Source organism: Charadrius vociferus, unplaced genomic scaffold (assembly GCF_000708025.1).
Source record: "Charadrius vociferus isolate BGI_N301 unplaced genomic scaffold, ASM70802v2 scaffold173, whole genome shotgun sequence".
In the NCBI taxonomy this organism is placed as follows: Eukaryota; Metazoa; Chordata; class Aves; order Charadriiformes; family Charadriidae; genus Charadrius; species Charadrius vociferus.
Window position 1 is genome coordinate 6991212 of NW_009648369.1, and position 15807 is coordinate 7007018.

Below are 15807 nucleotides of genomic sequence, written 5' to 3' on the forward strand. Positions count from 1 at the left end.
ACCCCTACTTTGTCAGCCATAACATTACCTTAGCAGCATTAATGGATCACAAAATGCCTTTCGCTGTGTGAGGAACAGCCTACCTGTGTCTTTAGTAGAGAGGATTCTTTCTTTCACGATCTGTCTCATGTTTGGAATCTCCTACTAGTTACTTTGCTGCCAAAAATTAACACTTAATGTGATTGACATTTGAGTCTCATCAAATTATTCGTGTAATGATAGGTTGATGGTATCACTTTCTTCCAGAACAACCGGAAGTTTTAGGAAGAAGACTGACTTGAAAAAATGCAAGCAAATGTATACTTAAAAATATACTTACTTTTTTTTTTTTTTTTAAAGGATGATTGTTGAACCAACTTTACAAGATGAAGGCGAATTTCTATATGAATTGCAACCTGAGTTACTGAAGTACAGGACTACTGACCTTTCAGTAGATCTCGTTACGGATTGGTATTTGAGCCGAGCACAGGAAATTGAAAAATATGCGATGCAGGTGAGAATAGCAGTGAGGAAATGATGGGGACTGACTCAGGCTGGTCAGCCTTCTTCAACAGAATCCTGTCTTAATGTGTATTGATGGGATGCTTTTCCCTCAGTAATACGCACTCTGTGTGTCTCAGTTCTCAAGAGGGGAAGTCATTCTCCCCCTCTACTCGGCACTGGTGAGGCCACAACTGGAATACTGTGTCCAGTTTTGGGCTCCCCAGTTCAAGAGGGACAGGGAACTGCTGGAGCGAGTCCAGCGAAGGGCAACCAAGATGATTGAGGGATTGGAGCATCTCCCTTATGAGGAAAGGCTGAGAGAGCTGGGACGCTTTAGCCTGGAGAAGAGAAGGCTGAGGGAGACCTTATTATTGCTTACAAATATCTAAAGGGTGGGTTGAAGGAGGATGGAGCCTCACTCTTCTCAGTGGTTCCCAGTGACAGGACGAGGGGCAATGAGCACAAGTTGGAACACAGGAAGTTCCATTCAAATACACGGAAAAACTTCTTTACAGTTCGGGTGACAGAGCAGTGGCACAGGCTGCCCAGGGAGGGTGAGGAGTCCCCTTCTCTGGAGATTTTCAAGACCCGCCTGGATGCAGTCCTGAGTAATGTGCTCTGGGCAATCCTGCTTTAGCAGGGGAGTTGGACTAGATGATCTCTAGAGGTCCCTTCCAACTCTGAAAATTCTGTGAAATACTTGTTTTTTCTTTTGCAGTGTACTTACGCTTGCTCTAAAGTTTACTCAGTCAAATAACGGATCCATAGAAATGAATAGGAAGGCAGTAGATGCCCTTTCACTTGGCTTACCATAGCACTTTCACAGTTTGTGAAAAATGTTTTCTATTGCATTTTATGTTTGTAACTAAGGGAGGAAATGTTGTGCACAGGGTTATCAGGAAACATGCTTTATTATCTGTCACATGATAATGTGCCATGTATATCGGTATATGGCAGTCACATATGTTGCTCATATGCCAGTATGTAGTATTGTCATGATTGCTTCCTGGCAGGTTTATTGGGTGTCTGTGGGACTACCATGCAGTTGTGTTTTGTTTTATTTTTTTGGTTTATTTTCTGCATGTTTTAAAAATGTTTGAAGCTCTATGTGGTGGAGATAAGCATTGCAAGTAAGAACAGCGCTCATCACTGATGTGCTCTGGTATTTTATTGCTTCTCAAGCCAATTTAGCTGCATGAAAGGGAGGTTGACTGGAAGTATCACTATGAGTTAGTTTTGATGCGCGAGCTCTTTTATTCCTCAAGTTTGCAGTCCTCCAAGGCTTTTAATCATAGTTTCCTGTGATCTTAGCAGACTATCAGTAGGTATGGAAATAAAAACAGCTTCCAAAGATCAATTAAATTGCTAACATATAAATGAAATTGCATTCTACTCTTCCAGACTTACGTGTGCCTCACTGAATACGTACAGCCAATATTGCGTTCTTTGAAATTGAAACAGGATCTTTCATATAAAGGTATTTTCAGTCACCAGGGAAAAAGACTGTCATTATCTTCTGTGAAATAAAATGCAACTATTGAAATTGTTAATTCATGGTCAGCTAGAAAAGTCATGTTACATGCAGAGGTATGCATAACTTCAGTCAGTTAACTCATTATCTGCGTTTAAAGCAATCCTTTATATTCCATGCAGTGAGATGAGGTGTGTGATCTCTAGAAGGAATAAAACATAGTATTTTCCTAATAGCTAATGAAGCTGAGAAGAGCAATCCATTTAGGAATATACAGGCCACAAAAACTTATAGGAACTTAAAATTGCCTATTATGCAAAAGGAACAGGGAAAGAAAATAGGCACACAAACAGGGCACAGGTTGGACCTACAGTTGTACAGCAGGGTGGTTTTTTTATTATTTTTCAGGTGGACTGTGCTCTGTCCCTTGTTCGTCTTGGCATGGAGAGGAATATTCCTGGTCTGCAGGTGCTTTGTGACAATCTGATCACTCTTGAGACAGTAGTTTATGAAACTGATGGTGATCGAACCTTAACTTTGAAGGAACTTGTAGACATGAAAGACATTGAAAAGCTGAGACTGTTGATGAAGAATGTAAGTATTTTGAATAAATTAGTAAGTATACTTTTATTTCCAGTAATTCAGGTTACCCTGAATGGGTGGCTGACATTTTTCTGATGAACCTCCATCTTTAACTCAACAAGAATTCAACACTTTTATTGTTCCTCTTTTGTTGTGGTGTGTTGGTTTTTTTTCTTTGTTTATTTGTTTTTAACAAAAGTTAAAATGGCTCAGCTTTCTCAAAGATTTGTTTCTTTTTCTGAGGCACAGGACTAAACATTAATAAATCCAATCTTTTGAAAGCTGTGAATTGCTTTTTCATTGACCCTTTCTAACGGATCTTCAGTGTAGCTGTTGATGATGCTGCAGATAAAACTTCGAGTGTTTTCCTTAGATGTTTTTTGGTGTCTTTAAATACTGGCAAAAAATCTTAATATTTGCCTCTGCAGCATATGTGTGTTTTTCATCTTCTCTGTGTTCAGCCCATGTATGGCCTTTCAGAATAGAAAAAAACCTTTTGGAAGGGTTGAAAAATACCTAAAGATTGAACACTGCTCTGAAATTCAGTTGAAGAATATGTAATCACCAGAGGAGAATAGTCATGCACTTAAGCTCCTCAGAATTTTCAAAATTTTGCTAGGTTTTATGTAACCACTTGTCACTTGTTTTTCTGTCTTTCATTCTTTCATACTGAAAGTAATGCTACTGTGACATGAATGCAAGCCGATCTCTCGGTAATTCTGACATTGTAGGAGGAAGGCAGCTAGGCTTTCCTCATGTAATGGGCTGTACTCCTGTACTGCTTGGTTTCCCTGAGCCATTGGGTAGCAGAAGGATGATGGATTGATTCAGTGCTTCGTGATGTAGTGATTTGTGCGGCAGTGGTGAACGTCAGGCATCAGCTGTTGTTTGTGATAGATGAAGATACTGTTTCAGTTATATTGATCAAAATACGTTCTGTTTGGTTTTTGGTTTTCTTGTTTGTTTTGGACAATGAAACTGAACTTTTTCTTTTCTTCTCTGTAACTCATTGTGCTTTCCAGTCCTCTGATGAAAAATACGTGAAGAATGTTTATCAGTGGATGATCCCTTTTCTTCACCGTTGTGAAAATCGGTCCCCTGGTCTTGCAAATTCACTTTTTAAAGAATATTTAGTAACATTAGCAAAGGAAGACCTGACTCTACCTCTGAAGATATTTCAGAATTCAAAACCTGCTGTAAGTATAGAGACCTGATGATTCTACTGGTTTCTTTGGAGAGTCTTACCCTGAAGAGGTGAATTTATAAGTACGGTTAGTTCATCTTCTAAACCAGATTGTCCCTCTGATCTTTACATTCTTCTTGGACCCAGGATTTGTTATGTTTTAGAAAACATTATTTAAAAAGTGTTATAGCATAAGTTATGATACAATTAAACTGCTCTTGATGAGCTTGTTAAACTAATGTAGTTATCATCTTGACCTAGTAGAACAAAAATTATTGTAAAAATTCTTCTTTGAGGTAATTTTATGGTGATGTGTTTAAAGTAAACTTCTGGCACATTTGCTTTATAAAAAAGGGATATGAAAGAGTCTGATCTCACTAATACTTGTTTCCTGAGGCATTTACTAGCAGTAGAGTTCAGGTTATTTCTCCCACCCCTTTCCACAACAAAGGTAAAGAATAAAATGAGGGCCATTAGGATGGAGCCCAGAGCTCAATGAATAAGGGTTGATGTTACCTTCCATGTGAGTATTTCATGCTGCTTCTACAGTTTAAATAATTATGTAGGAAACTAGCCAAGTTGTGTTTCAGGTCATAACTTCAAAAAAAGTACTTCACTAAGTTCTTAGCAAGAGACCTTCTAATTACAACTAAAGACAATTTATTTATTTGGAGTACTCATCTTTTTGTATTCAGAAGAAACTTAACTGTTTATTTTTCGTTTTCTGTTTGTAATTAATGTGCTTTCTTTTTCTTGTTAGTGTCAGCAAAAAATTATTCCTGACCAAGACCAGCTTATGATTATGGCGTTGGAATGTATTTATAGTTGTGAACGAGATGACCAGCTCTCTCTTTGTTATGATATTTTGGAATGCCTTCCACAAAGAGGATACGGGTAAACATTTTCAGCTAGTTATTTGTAAATATTTTAGGTATGTTAAATATAGTTGTGAATTAATGATTTTAAAACAGTTAAGTCACTAAAGGGTAGGTAATGTTACTGGAATATTCTATTCTGTTCCTGTCTGAGTTGCTGTGGTCATATGTATGCTTGTGCTGTATGCATACTCTACCAAATAAAGCAACAAAACATGATTGAAAGTAGCAGCCTAGACTAAGGCTTCTGTGTTAGTTTTAGACTTTTATATCCCGGTGAACTGAGACCAAGTGTTAGTGCGATCTTACTGGTCTTGGTCTTGTTACAGTTAGTGGCGTCCTGCACTTAGCTTAAAAGCACAGTATGGCCCTGTGAGAGAGGTCTCTATGGAAGACCTATACAAAGGACAAGTAATTCTCAAAAGTAAAAGCATAAGAAGGAGTTGTAAACTATTCTCCCAATATATTTTATGTGTAGGAAGGAGAGCCTGAGAAAAGTGTAAGGAGGAAGGAAAAGCTCTGTTCTTGGAAGGCTGAGGGACCCTCTCAATTTTATCTGTTCTTCCAGCAAGAAGCCAACAGTCTTAATATTTTCAAGCAAACATATATTTGATTTTCATCAAGGAATGTTTTGAACTGCTTATCTATGTATCTATGTAATATGAATTATATGAAGAAATTACAGGAAGTATGTGTATATATATATTTAATATTAATTGTATAATATCTTTGCAGACTGGAAACAGATAAAACTAACGCTCTTCATGATGAAGTAGATGAACTGGAACAAATTCTTAGGTATTTAATTTTATTTTAATAAGTAATGTATTCTTACAGAAGTCACTAGACATAGCCAAGAACTTTTTTATGACAAGGAAGCAGCAAGAATATTTATCTTGTTTTTAGTGCTGTCGACAAGATCATCTGTATGTATTTTTATATTCAGAACTTAGCTAAACCCATTCAAAATTTCTATTTAAATATTATAATTTTTTTTTTTTGAGGGGGAGAAAGGTTGGTTCTGAAATATCTAGAGAATTTGTTTTGATCTTGATACTCTAATGCTTTGAGTGTTCAAAAACTAAAAGCTGAGAAGATATGTCATCAGGTTATTGAGGATATGCATTTACCTTACAGTATTAATTATTTTGAGTAAATAACATTATTCTGGCTAATCCATACTGTTATAGACCTTATAGAGACTGTTTACATTTCCAGTACGTTGTCTGAGACAGCTTTAGAACTTCTGCAGCAGAGGTGGTTGTACAAGTGTGCAGAATTAGTGTTGACTATTCATTTACAGTGTGTCAGAGCTGTTGGAGAAACATGGACTTCAGAAACCTGTTTCCTTTGTGAAGGACACGAAGGACAACGCGGAGGAGGCAAGAAAGGTGATGGTTAGGCTGACGAGGCACACAGGTCGCAAGTAAGTGTTCAGATGGGAATGGGAGATAAAAGGGAAAGGACTGTTAAGAGTGTGCCTGCCTGTTTTGTTGCAGTAGGGAACTGTAGTGTTCAAACTGAACATGGTGTACATGAAACACATTTGTTAACTGATAATTAACATGATTGGTGTTTTGGCTGCATTCTCCACATTCAAAAAACTGTCTTGTTTCAAACCTGTTTCAATATGTTTGTGTTCAAGTAAAGAAGCCTAAAAGGCATACTGGCTGCAAAATACTGCAAGGTGATGAACAGTAAAGTTAATCTATTGTAAATTAGGTCCTTTAAGACCTATTTAATTTTATTGAGAGTGTAGGATTTGTAAAATAACACATTCTTTTTTTTTTTTGGTGTGTTTTCTTAGGGGCTCTGGTAACAGAGTACTTTATTGATTATATGTACTGATTCTAGTTCTTATATTTCCAGTATAATTTTTCAATTTTTCTGTTTAAGAACTACTTCATTTAGCTAGTCTTCTGACTGTAGATGTATTATTACACGGCTCTTGGCATAAGCAGATAAAAAGATTGAACCCTGGGAAAAGCAGTCATCACTGTGGTTTGTGTGTGGGTTTTTTTTTTTATATTTAAAGTAAACATCCACAACAGTTTATTGGTGATGTTAGGGTAGGCTTGGACATGCTGAAAGCTTTTTGACTTCTAAAAACCTTTCTTTAGGAAGACCAAGTCAATGCCTCTGTAGGAAAAATGTTGATTTTTCACTTTCTGTAGAGACCCTTTACTTTGCTAAAATGAAAGCTATGCCACATGAGAAAATCACTATTAGCTGGACTAGCTTGTTTAGCTTAAAAAAAAGTCTTTTTTTAATCTGAAAGGCTCAAGATAATGTGAAAAAACCTTCATAGTATTTTTACTAATAAAAGTCTTGCTAGAGCTTATGAAGTTGTATAGGAAGCTTTGCCAGTAAACAGAGATCCATGGATCCAGAGGGTCAAGAATCTGAATACCATTCTAATTTAAGAAACAAAATAAACTTGTAGCTCTGTTGACCTGTGATTCCATGCAATTGACTAGTTCTTTGAGACTGCCTACAAAGAAGAGCATTTGAATGATCCTCAGTTGCTCTTACGAACTTGTTTTTACCCAGCTGTTTAAAAACAGCAGGAAGATGGCACTTTGAACTTTATGATGTGCTACTGGAAGTTATCAAAACCTACTTGGGGGATCTTGATAAAGATTCCTTAAACTCCTGTCTTATGCCACAGAAAAAACACTTTGGGTACTACATTGTTGTCAAACAATGTTACCCACAGGCTCTGGTTTAATGTAATTTAATATTACAAGCATTCTGTCTTTAAATCACTTTGATTAAAAGTCCAATTAAAAGCTTAAATAGTGTTTGAGAAAACTCGTATTATTGGTGATGGAACTGTAGTGTTATCTACTGCTTTTCTTTAAATTTGTTGAAGAAGAGAATACTCAACTTCAAAAATGTTTGTAGGCAGCCATCAGTCAGTGAGACACACTGGAAGGAATTGCTCCAGGATATGTTAGACATGCAGCGGAAAGTATATACATGCTTACATTCAGATACTTGCTATGAGGTGAGTTTTACATTTTCTGACTGATTTATGTCCCAAGTAAGCTACAGATTCTTGTTTCATTTTGTTGCTCACAAATGTAAATACATTTTCATGTGTTATGTTACTTCGTTGTCTGCTGGCTCTTCTACAATATTTTAATTCAAATCAGAAACATCCTGTGTTAATTAATTTCATCCAAAGACCTTCTAATAAATATCCTGTGTATCTTTTACTAGAATTCAACTTTTTATAAATCAAGTCAACTTCTTGAGACTTTGTAATTCTACATACAAATGTATTTAATAATAAACACTTAAAACTGATGAAAATAAACAGTCTTAGATAAATGTTTTCTTCAGCTAAGCATTTCTTAAACACAAAGTTCTGGTTTGATCATATTATCCAAGATCAGTAGAGGATTATGGCCTTTCTACTGCTTGCAGCTGAAGTAAAAGAATGTGAGATGGGATATCTAATTTCATTGAAGGAAAAAACGCCTCCATGTGCATAAATCCCAAACCTATGTCATTAATATTTGCAAAGGACAGCTTTTAGAATGATGTAGAATTTTCTGTGACAGGCATTGTTTATCTATATTTTTCACTTCAGTATATTGCAGTTTATTACAGAAACAGTGCCATGTCCGCTATAATCGGTGTTTAAATAATCAAATCATTTGTATTACAGTTTGCATATTTAATTGCTTATGACTACCAATCTGATTAGCTCTTGGGAGAAGTTTTGAAAGCAAATTAGGAAAAAAAAAAAAAAAGGAAAAAAGCAGTGCTATTCAAACTATGTATAAACACAACACTTTTTCCTCTGTAGCTATACAATTTGAAGTTGCTCAAAGAGAACTGCGGTTTATTTAATGTTCATGGTTTTGTGCCAGGCTAAGGCTTAGTGTACTTGAATTTTTTTTAAGCACATGTAAACAAATACAGTACTAGAGCAGTCTGAAAATAATAGCATTTGCTTTGCTCTGATCTTCAGTTTTAGTAATATAAAATTATTTTTAATGTACCATATGATTAAAAAAAAACAACAAAGGGTTTTGGAAAAATGATCTCGGAATGCTGAAAATGTTTTGAAATGTAGTGCTATTGTACGCAATTATACTTTGATAACTTAAAACCTGAGAACTTGATGAGGCAGTGAGGATTTGCAATCACGTGTGAGGTGTGTGTTGGCATCTTTTTTAGCATGATGCTCACTCTGTTCCACATGCATGCAAAGTGAATCCTGTCATCTTGAAGGACTTCATGTCCATAAATTTTGCGAGAGGTAAATTGTATGTATGTGATCTTCAAGGAAGAAGGGTCGGCTGTTGTATTTTGTGTCTTCCACTGTTCCTTGAGGATTAACATACTGTGAAATGGAAGATGATCCAGTTGTATGATGTTTTTTGAGAAGTTCTGAACTGTGTTCCTTTCCAGAGCATGAGATGTTTTGGAGAGGTTCTTCCTAGTGAAGAAATACTTTAATTTCAAGATGCAATTGCACAGGGTGCTAGATAATCTCATCTATGCCCCCTTTACCACAAAAGGTTGAAGCAGATGGTCTTTTGAGGTTCCTTCCCACCTGGGCTGTTCTATGATTCATTGATTCTATTTAATTTGTTATGAAATTTTAAACAAGGCCATATTGTTGCAGCTGCGATAATTTCTGAAATGATTAAATGCATATGTTGCTCTTCACTAGGACAATACTGACTGTTTAAAAAAAAATAAATTTTTTTGTAAGGAACTGAAATTATTTTGAGTGAAGACACTCAAAGTGTGGCAAAACTTTGACCTGAAAATAAGTTAGGTGTTTTGTGGCAGAGACAGCATTATATTAATGTGCATTCTTTGAAGGTGTTTTTTTTAAAGTTTCAATCAAGACTATCTTACATGCTCAGTTCAAAATATTTTTCGTTTCTTCAAGAATACAAAATTCTCATATGTTGTTGATTTTTAAGGTGTTAATACTGAACCACCTTTTCAGATTCTTACATCCTATTAACACCTCAGAATATAGGTATAAATAATTTCTGATCTCTAAGTTATACTGTAAAAAGGCAGTTAGTAAGCCTTTTTTCTGCAGGAAGTAGAAATAACTAGCTACTAGTTAATTTTAGCTTTAGTTAAATTGTGGAAATTCTCTACTTGGTAGAAGTTACCTTTTCTGCTTGGCCTGAACATACTGTTTTAGTTTCAAAGATCCTTTTATTCAAAGGGGGTGGTTCCATACAATGCAGATAAGCTTCATTGCAGCTGTTGCTGCAGATTATTGAATTATTGTTCTTTGTTTTAGATATTCACAGAAAGTCTTTTATGCTCAAGCAGTATAGACAATATCCACTTGGCTGGGCAAATGATGCATTGCAGTATTTGGTCAGTGGATCTACCAAGTTCTTCAAAAGGAAAGCCACAGTACCGAGTCAGCTATGCGAAAAGTATTGAACTAGTTTTGGCTGCTGGGAGAGAATATTTCAATTCTTCAACGAGTTTGACCGATAGCTGTATGGATTTGGCCAGGTATATTTATGATTATCATGTACGTAAATAGATATTGCTCTTTGAATTGAAACTTGAATTTTGTTTTCCCTGTAAAAGGAGATGAATCTTACGTGGGTTTATTTCTCTTCATGTAAAATTACATGGTAAATGGAAACAATATCTTTGGTTTCTGTAAGGTGTTTTTCGTTGGTTTTGGTTTTTGTTTTTTTTTTTTTCCCTGACTTGCTTTGTGTGTGTGTACACTATTGCTGTCCCTGGTTGCTAGAATAATCTGTTAACGAATTCAGGTTGAAGAAGAAACATGCTGGTCTTTCTCTTTGGATAAGAAGCTTTTTGTGTGCGTGTTATTTGAACATTTTCTACATTACAGCATTGAACCGCAGTTGTGGGCCCCAGTTGCTATCATGATAGAAAATAGCATTTTGCCGATTAATTAATTTCTTTTCTTACATTGATCTTTTTCAATTCTGAGAGTTCATTGGAGGCTGTCTGTCTGTGTTACATTTAGGCATAAGCTAAATAATTCTTCAGAAAGGAATTCAGGCATTGGAGCAGCCTTGGAGGTTGCAGTGTGGGTGTTCATTCTTGTATAGATTTAGATATGGAAGTATTTTCTCTTACAGTTTAGGTGCAGATAGGTAAAATAATTGGGTATTACTTATGTAGAAGAATGATGCCTTGACTTACTCTAATTATTTAAAACAGAGGTATGTCTTATTATTTCCAGCCTTTCTGTTTTATTCTAAGCATTTGCTGTTTCATTGGTAGTGTTGTTATGCATTAATCCAAATGAGTTTTCCTTTTTCCTTAAGGCACTTATTAAAAACACTAAACCAAACCACAAAAACCAAAACAAAATCCCATAACTGAACAAAAGACGTATGTCTCAACTACGAAGGAAGACATGTCTTTTTAAAGTACTACTTTCACTTAGACATGAGTACACTTACTTACTAATTACAAGAAAAAGATTAAAATTTTTTTCTTCCTGTCAAGATAGAAATTCGTCTTGACCCATAATGGTATGTACATACACGTTACTGGTTTTTTTTTTTTGAGTACTGAATACAGTAATACAGTCAAATTGTTTGTAGTTAATTATCCCTTTTCAAATTAAGAAGTTTTCCTGAATAAAATATTGTTACTATAAAGTTTTATGGATTGACATATCATATATTTTCCATTAGGGATTAAAGGAAGAATGTTTTTGTAGCTTGCCTTGAGTGGTGGTTGCATTCTCTATAACTGACCTAGAAAATGACTGAAAAAGCGAGTAATTCGGGAGAAAAAAAAAAATGCAGCTTGTTCCTCTCTCCCATCCCAAGTACACACACACATTATGATGAGTATGAGGTTTTTTTCATTTATTTTTGTGCGGTTTTGTTGTTTGCTTTTTTAGTAAAGGCATTATTGTCTTAGGTCAAAGTTGTAAGACAGTCATTTTTACAGTATTAATTAAATAATGCTAGCTCTATATCTACCTTTTTATTGAAAACAGTTTATTGACTGTTGTTACTACTTATAAGCACTCTAAATATTTGCTTTGGAGGCCTAAAAGGCCCATGAGTCACTGGCTTTTTAAATATATGAATATATATATTTAAAAATTAATTGAACGTTTTTACATTTTGGACACCAGGGCTACTAGATATACTGTGCAACAGTTGTGATCCGAATGAAGCAGGTGCATACACTGTTATGATATCCCAACTACAACTGAATTTTATCTATATGCATATAATTGCCACAGTTAAAATTTGTTGATTGGCTATTTACTTGTATGGGGAGAGGATATTGTAGTGGTGGGATTTCCTCTGTGTGTAGGAGAGAAGCTCTCCCCTGGGTGATAGAGGCAGAGAGATTCATTGGTTTTCAGAATTGAGTAGCTTCATTTTGGAGCAACAGGAAAAAAATGCACAGTTGTTTGGAGCAGACATTTTGGGTCAGCAGTCCAGTCCTTTGCTGTTCGATGTGGCACTGTAATATAATTTTGCCTGAGAAGATCGTGGAACAGATCCTGCTAGAAGCTATGCTAAGGCACGTAAGAGGACAGGGAAGTGATTTGAGCCAGCCAGTATGGCTTCACCACGGGCAAGTCCTGCCTGACCAACTTAGTGGCCTTCTATGTTAGAGTAACTACATCGGTGGACAAGGGAAGAGCCATGGATATTGTCTATCTGGACCTCTGTAAGGTCTTTGACACAGTCTCCCACAACATCCTCCTCTCTAAATTGAAGAGAGATGGATTTTATGGGTGGACTGTTTGGAGGTTGAGGAATTGGTTGGATGGTCACATCCAGAGGGTAGTGATCAATGGTTCAGTGTCCAGATGGAGATTGGTGACAAGTGGTGTCCCTCAGGGGTCCATCTTGGGGCCAGTACGAGTTCAATATCTTCATCAATGACATGGACAGTGGGATCAAGTGCACCCTTAGCAAGTTGGCAGATGACATCAAGGTTAGTGGTGTGATTGACATGCCTGAGGGAAGAGATGCTGTCCAGAGGGACCTGGACAGGTTTGAGAGGTGGGCCTGTATGAAACTTACGAGGTTCAACAAGGCCGACTGAAGGGTCCTGCACATGGGTTGGGGTAACTCCCAGTATCAATACAGGCTGGGAGATGAAGGGAGTGAAAGCAGCCCTGCTGAGGACTTGGGGGTACTGGTGGATGAAAAGCGGGACACGAGCCAACAATGTGCACTCGCAGCCCAGAAAGCTAACCATATCCAGGGCAGGAGAGACATGGACCTGTTGGAGCGGTTCCAGAGGAGGGCCACAAAAATGATCCGAGGGCTGGAGCACCTCTCCTCTGAGGACAGGCTGAGAGAGTTGGGGTTGTTCAGCCTGGAGGAGAGAAGGCTCTGGGGAGACCTTATTGCAGCCTTCCAGTACTAAAAGGGAGCTTAGAAGAAAGACAGGGACAAACTTTTTATCAGGGCCTGTTGCGATAGGGCAAGGGGTAATGGTTTTAAACTAAAAGAGGGTAGATTCAGACTAGATAAAAGGAAGAAATTTTTTACAGTGTGGCTGGGGAAACAGTGGCACAGGTTGCCCAGAGAAGGGGTAGATGCCCCATCCCTGGAAGTGTTCAAGGCCAGGTTGGACAGGGCTCTGAGCAACCTGATCTATGGAAGATTTCCCTTCTCATTGCAGAGGGTTTGAACTAGATGAACTTTAAAGGTCCATTCCAACCCAAACTATTCTATGATCGCTATGAAAAACTGATTTAATGTTTTCATAAAATTAGGCTTTATTTACTTTTTTTTTTTTTTTTTTTTTTTTTGTGTCCAGTCTCCTGTTGAGACTTTTTTGCACTAGCAGCTTCTGGAAATGCAAAGGATTTTTAGTATCTCATAAGGGTCCCGTGATCAACTTTTATCTTAGAGCTTTATGGTGATATTTCAAAATATGCAGCTTATAGCTTGAATACTTGCTATGAATGTGTGACTGTGTGTTTATTTTGTTTAGTCAGATGTTTTGGTCCTTCTCTGACTTCTCTCCGATCAGTTGTTTCATGGTAACTTTAACTTATTTTTGTGAGTGATTATCACAGTGTGTAGGTCTCCCAGTAATCTTCCTGTATGAGTTGTTTCAGGTGGATTGTATTTATCTTATCTGTAGCTAGTTCTCTTTCTTTCCACTCCTGTTTTAATCTCCGCTTTACCATGAAATGTTTGTCAGTGCTCCTGAAAAATGTTGCAGGTTCAGATGGGAATGTAGCTAACGTACGAGTTTATTTTTGATGTAAACATGTCTATTTTTTAATTATCGTAGAGATAAAAGCCGTATGATAAAATGCACAAATAAAATACTTTCCTGGTTTAATGCGCATGATGAATTAGGTCATTTTAAGTCATTGAGACTCTTTTGCATTTGGATTTTTTGTTAAACATGTATCACTAAAGCTACATACGAACATGCTGTACCAGAATGCAAGTTTTGTTTAAAAAAAAATTATCTAAAAGCTGATGATGTCAATGTAATATTCATAAAACATATGATTTAGAAATATTTAAAATAATGTGTTACTAATAATTGTAAGCGTTGATTAATCTTCAGAGCAATTTTGTGTGTTTTTGTTTTTAGTCAGCTTTGTTTTCATTTGCTGAACCTAGTGGAGGACAGTTCATCAACGCAGTAGTTTACTGGGTGTGTGTTTTTGTGTGGTGTTTTTTTTTTAACTCACAGGTAAACTTTTTCCACAAATATAACTTTGAATTTATTCAACAATCTTCAGAAAAAGTTTGTTTCCTTTCTATTTAGGTGCTGTCTACAACTCATTGTAGACTGTCCGAGTGCTATTCAGGAGGAGCTGGACCTTATTCGTGCGCTTGGCTACCTTGAAGAATTTGGTGTGAAAATATTACCATTACAAGGTATTGCATATTTTTATTCTTTATATGATTACTTGAATCACATGCAGAAATATGCATGACAAATATTTTACTATCACGTGAGTGCTGCAGGAGTGAACTAGAGGGTCCATTCCCTGTCTCCAAAGAGCTTTACAGGCACATAAGAAAAAATGATTTTTTTAAAAAAGTTTTTCAGTTTATCTGAGATAAGATAGATGTCTGCATGTGGAATCTATATTTTTAGGACTTATTTTTAGCAGGACTTTTTAATAATTAGAGTACTGAGTGTCTGAAGCTCCTGATAACTTCAGCAGAAATAGTTTGAGGTCACATTGTATTTGCAATAGTCTGCACTTGCTTACATGCAGATAAGGTTTAAAATAATGGGTGGGAGAGAGGTATTTCATGTATAGGCAGTTTTCATGTCTCCACAGGGCTGTTTCATTTTGAAGTATAAAATCCAGTGACAACAGAAGTGAACTCTCACAAGGTATTTCTTCTGGTGACTTGTTTAAAACTTTAAATCTGTTTTGGAGCTCTGACTCCAATGGTATGGAAAACCATTGGACAGCAGTTGGAAAGAAAGGATGATTATGAACAATGAGATAAAGGGGAAAATAGAATATATTGCAGTATATTTTATTGCTTATAGATTGTGCCAAACTAAAAAACGTGCTTTTTGAAGTGAAAGAAATGCAAGAGAGCTCATCTACCTGGCATTCAGTGAAGCTTGAATGTATGGTATGTGGGCAACTGTGTGAAACTGCGTGAATACTGGGACTGAAAGGACTCTAAAAGAACTGGCTGAGAAGAGCAATGAATCCCAATGAAACGTGCTGATGGTAGTGTTTTAATTCTGGCATTGTGCAGAGAAATACTGGGATTTATGGAAAGCACTTGTGGGTCTGTGGAAAACGAAGCAGATGTTTTTAGTAGCTGTTGTTACTTTACTTTGGTGTCCTCTTTTTGTTTTGTTTTGTTTTTTTCTTTTTTTCTTTTCCAAGTATTCCTTCAAAGTGAGCTGAGTACGTTATCTTCAGGAAACTTAACATTTCAGACTGAGAATGTGTGATTTCTAGATCTTGCAATATTGCACAGTTGACTTCTAGAGCAGAATTATTTTTTAGTCAGTTTGGTCAGCCTGTAAAAAAGTATGCGTTTATTTTCTTCATCTCTTTCAGTGTAGATGTGAAGGTATCTCTTAAAAAAAAAAAAAAGTGGAAACATAATATTGTATTAACAGTATGTGTAATACAGCTGATCTAGATTAATTAGCGTATGTGAAATCATGCCTGTAATATCATTAATGATACTGACTTACTTCTTCAGTAACTTTTATGTAAATGAAATTAATTTAATAAGATTAAAATT

General features: G+C 36.3%; 1 protein-coding gene across 1 annotated transcript in view; it reads left to right on the top strand.

Annotated features, from left to right (window-relative positions):
* NBAS (neuroblastoma amplified sequence) overlaps nt 1-15807 on the top strand; it is a 181109-nt gene that overhangs the window by 40856 nt on the left and 124446 nt on the right. Inside the window, exons 22-30 of the mRNA XM_009885333.1 lie at nt 340-493; nt 2363-2548; nt 3559-3732; nt 4480-4613; nt 5330-5392; nt 5898-6020; nt 7499-7601; nt 9876-10099; nt 14345-14457. Of these exons, the coding sequence (XP_009883635.1) occupies nt 340-493; nt 2363-2548; nt 3559-3732; nt 4480-4613; nt 5330-5392; nt 5898-6020; nt 7499-7601; nt 9876-10099; nt 14345-14457 (1274 nt within the window). The remainder of the gene's footprint in view (nt 1-339; nt 494-2362; nt 2549-3558; nt 3733-4479; nt 4614-5329; nt 5393-5897; nt 6021-7498; nt 7602-9875; nt 10100-14344; nt 14458-15807) is intronic.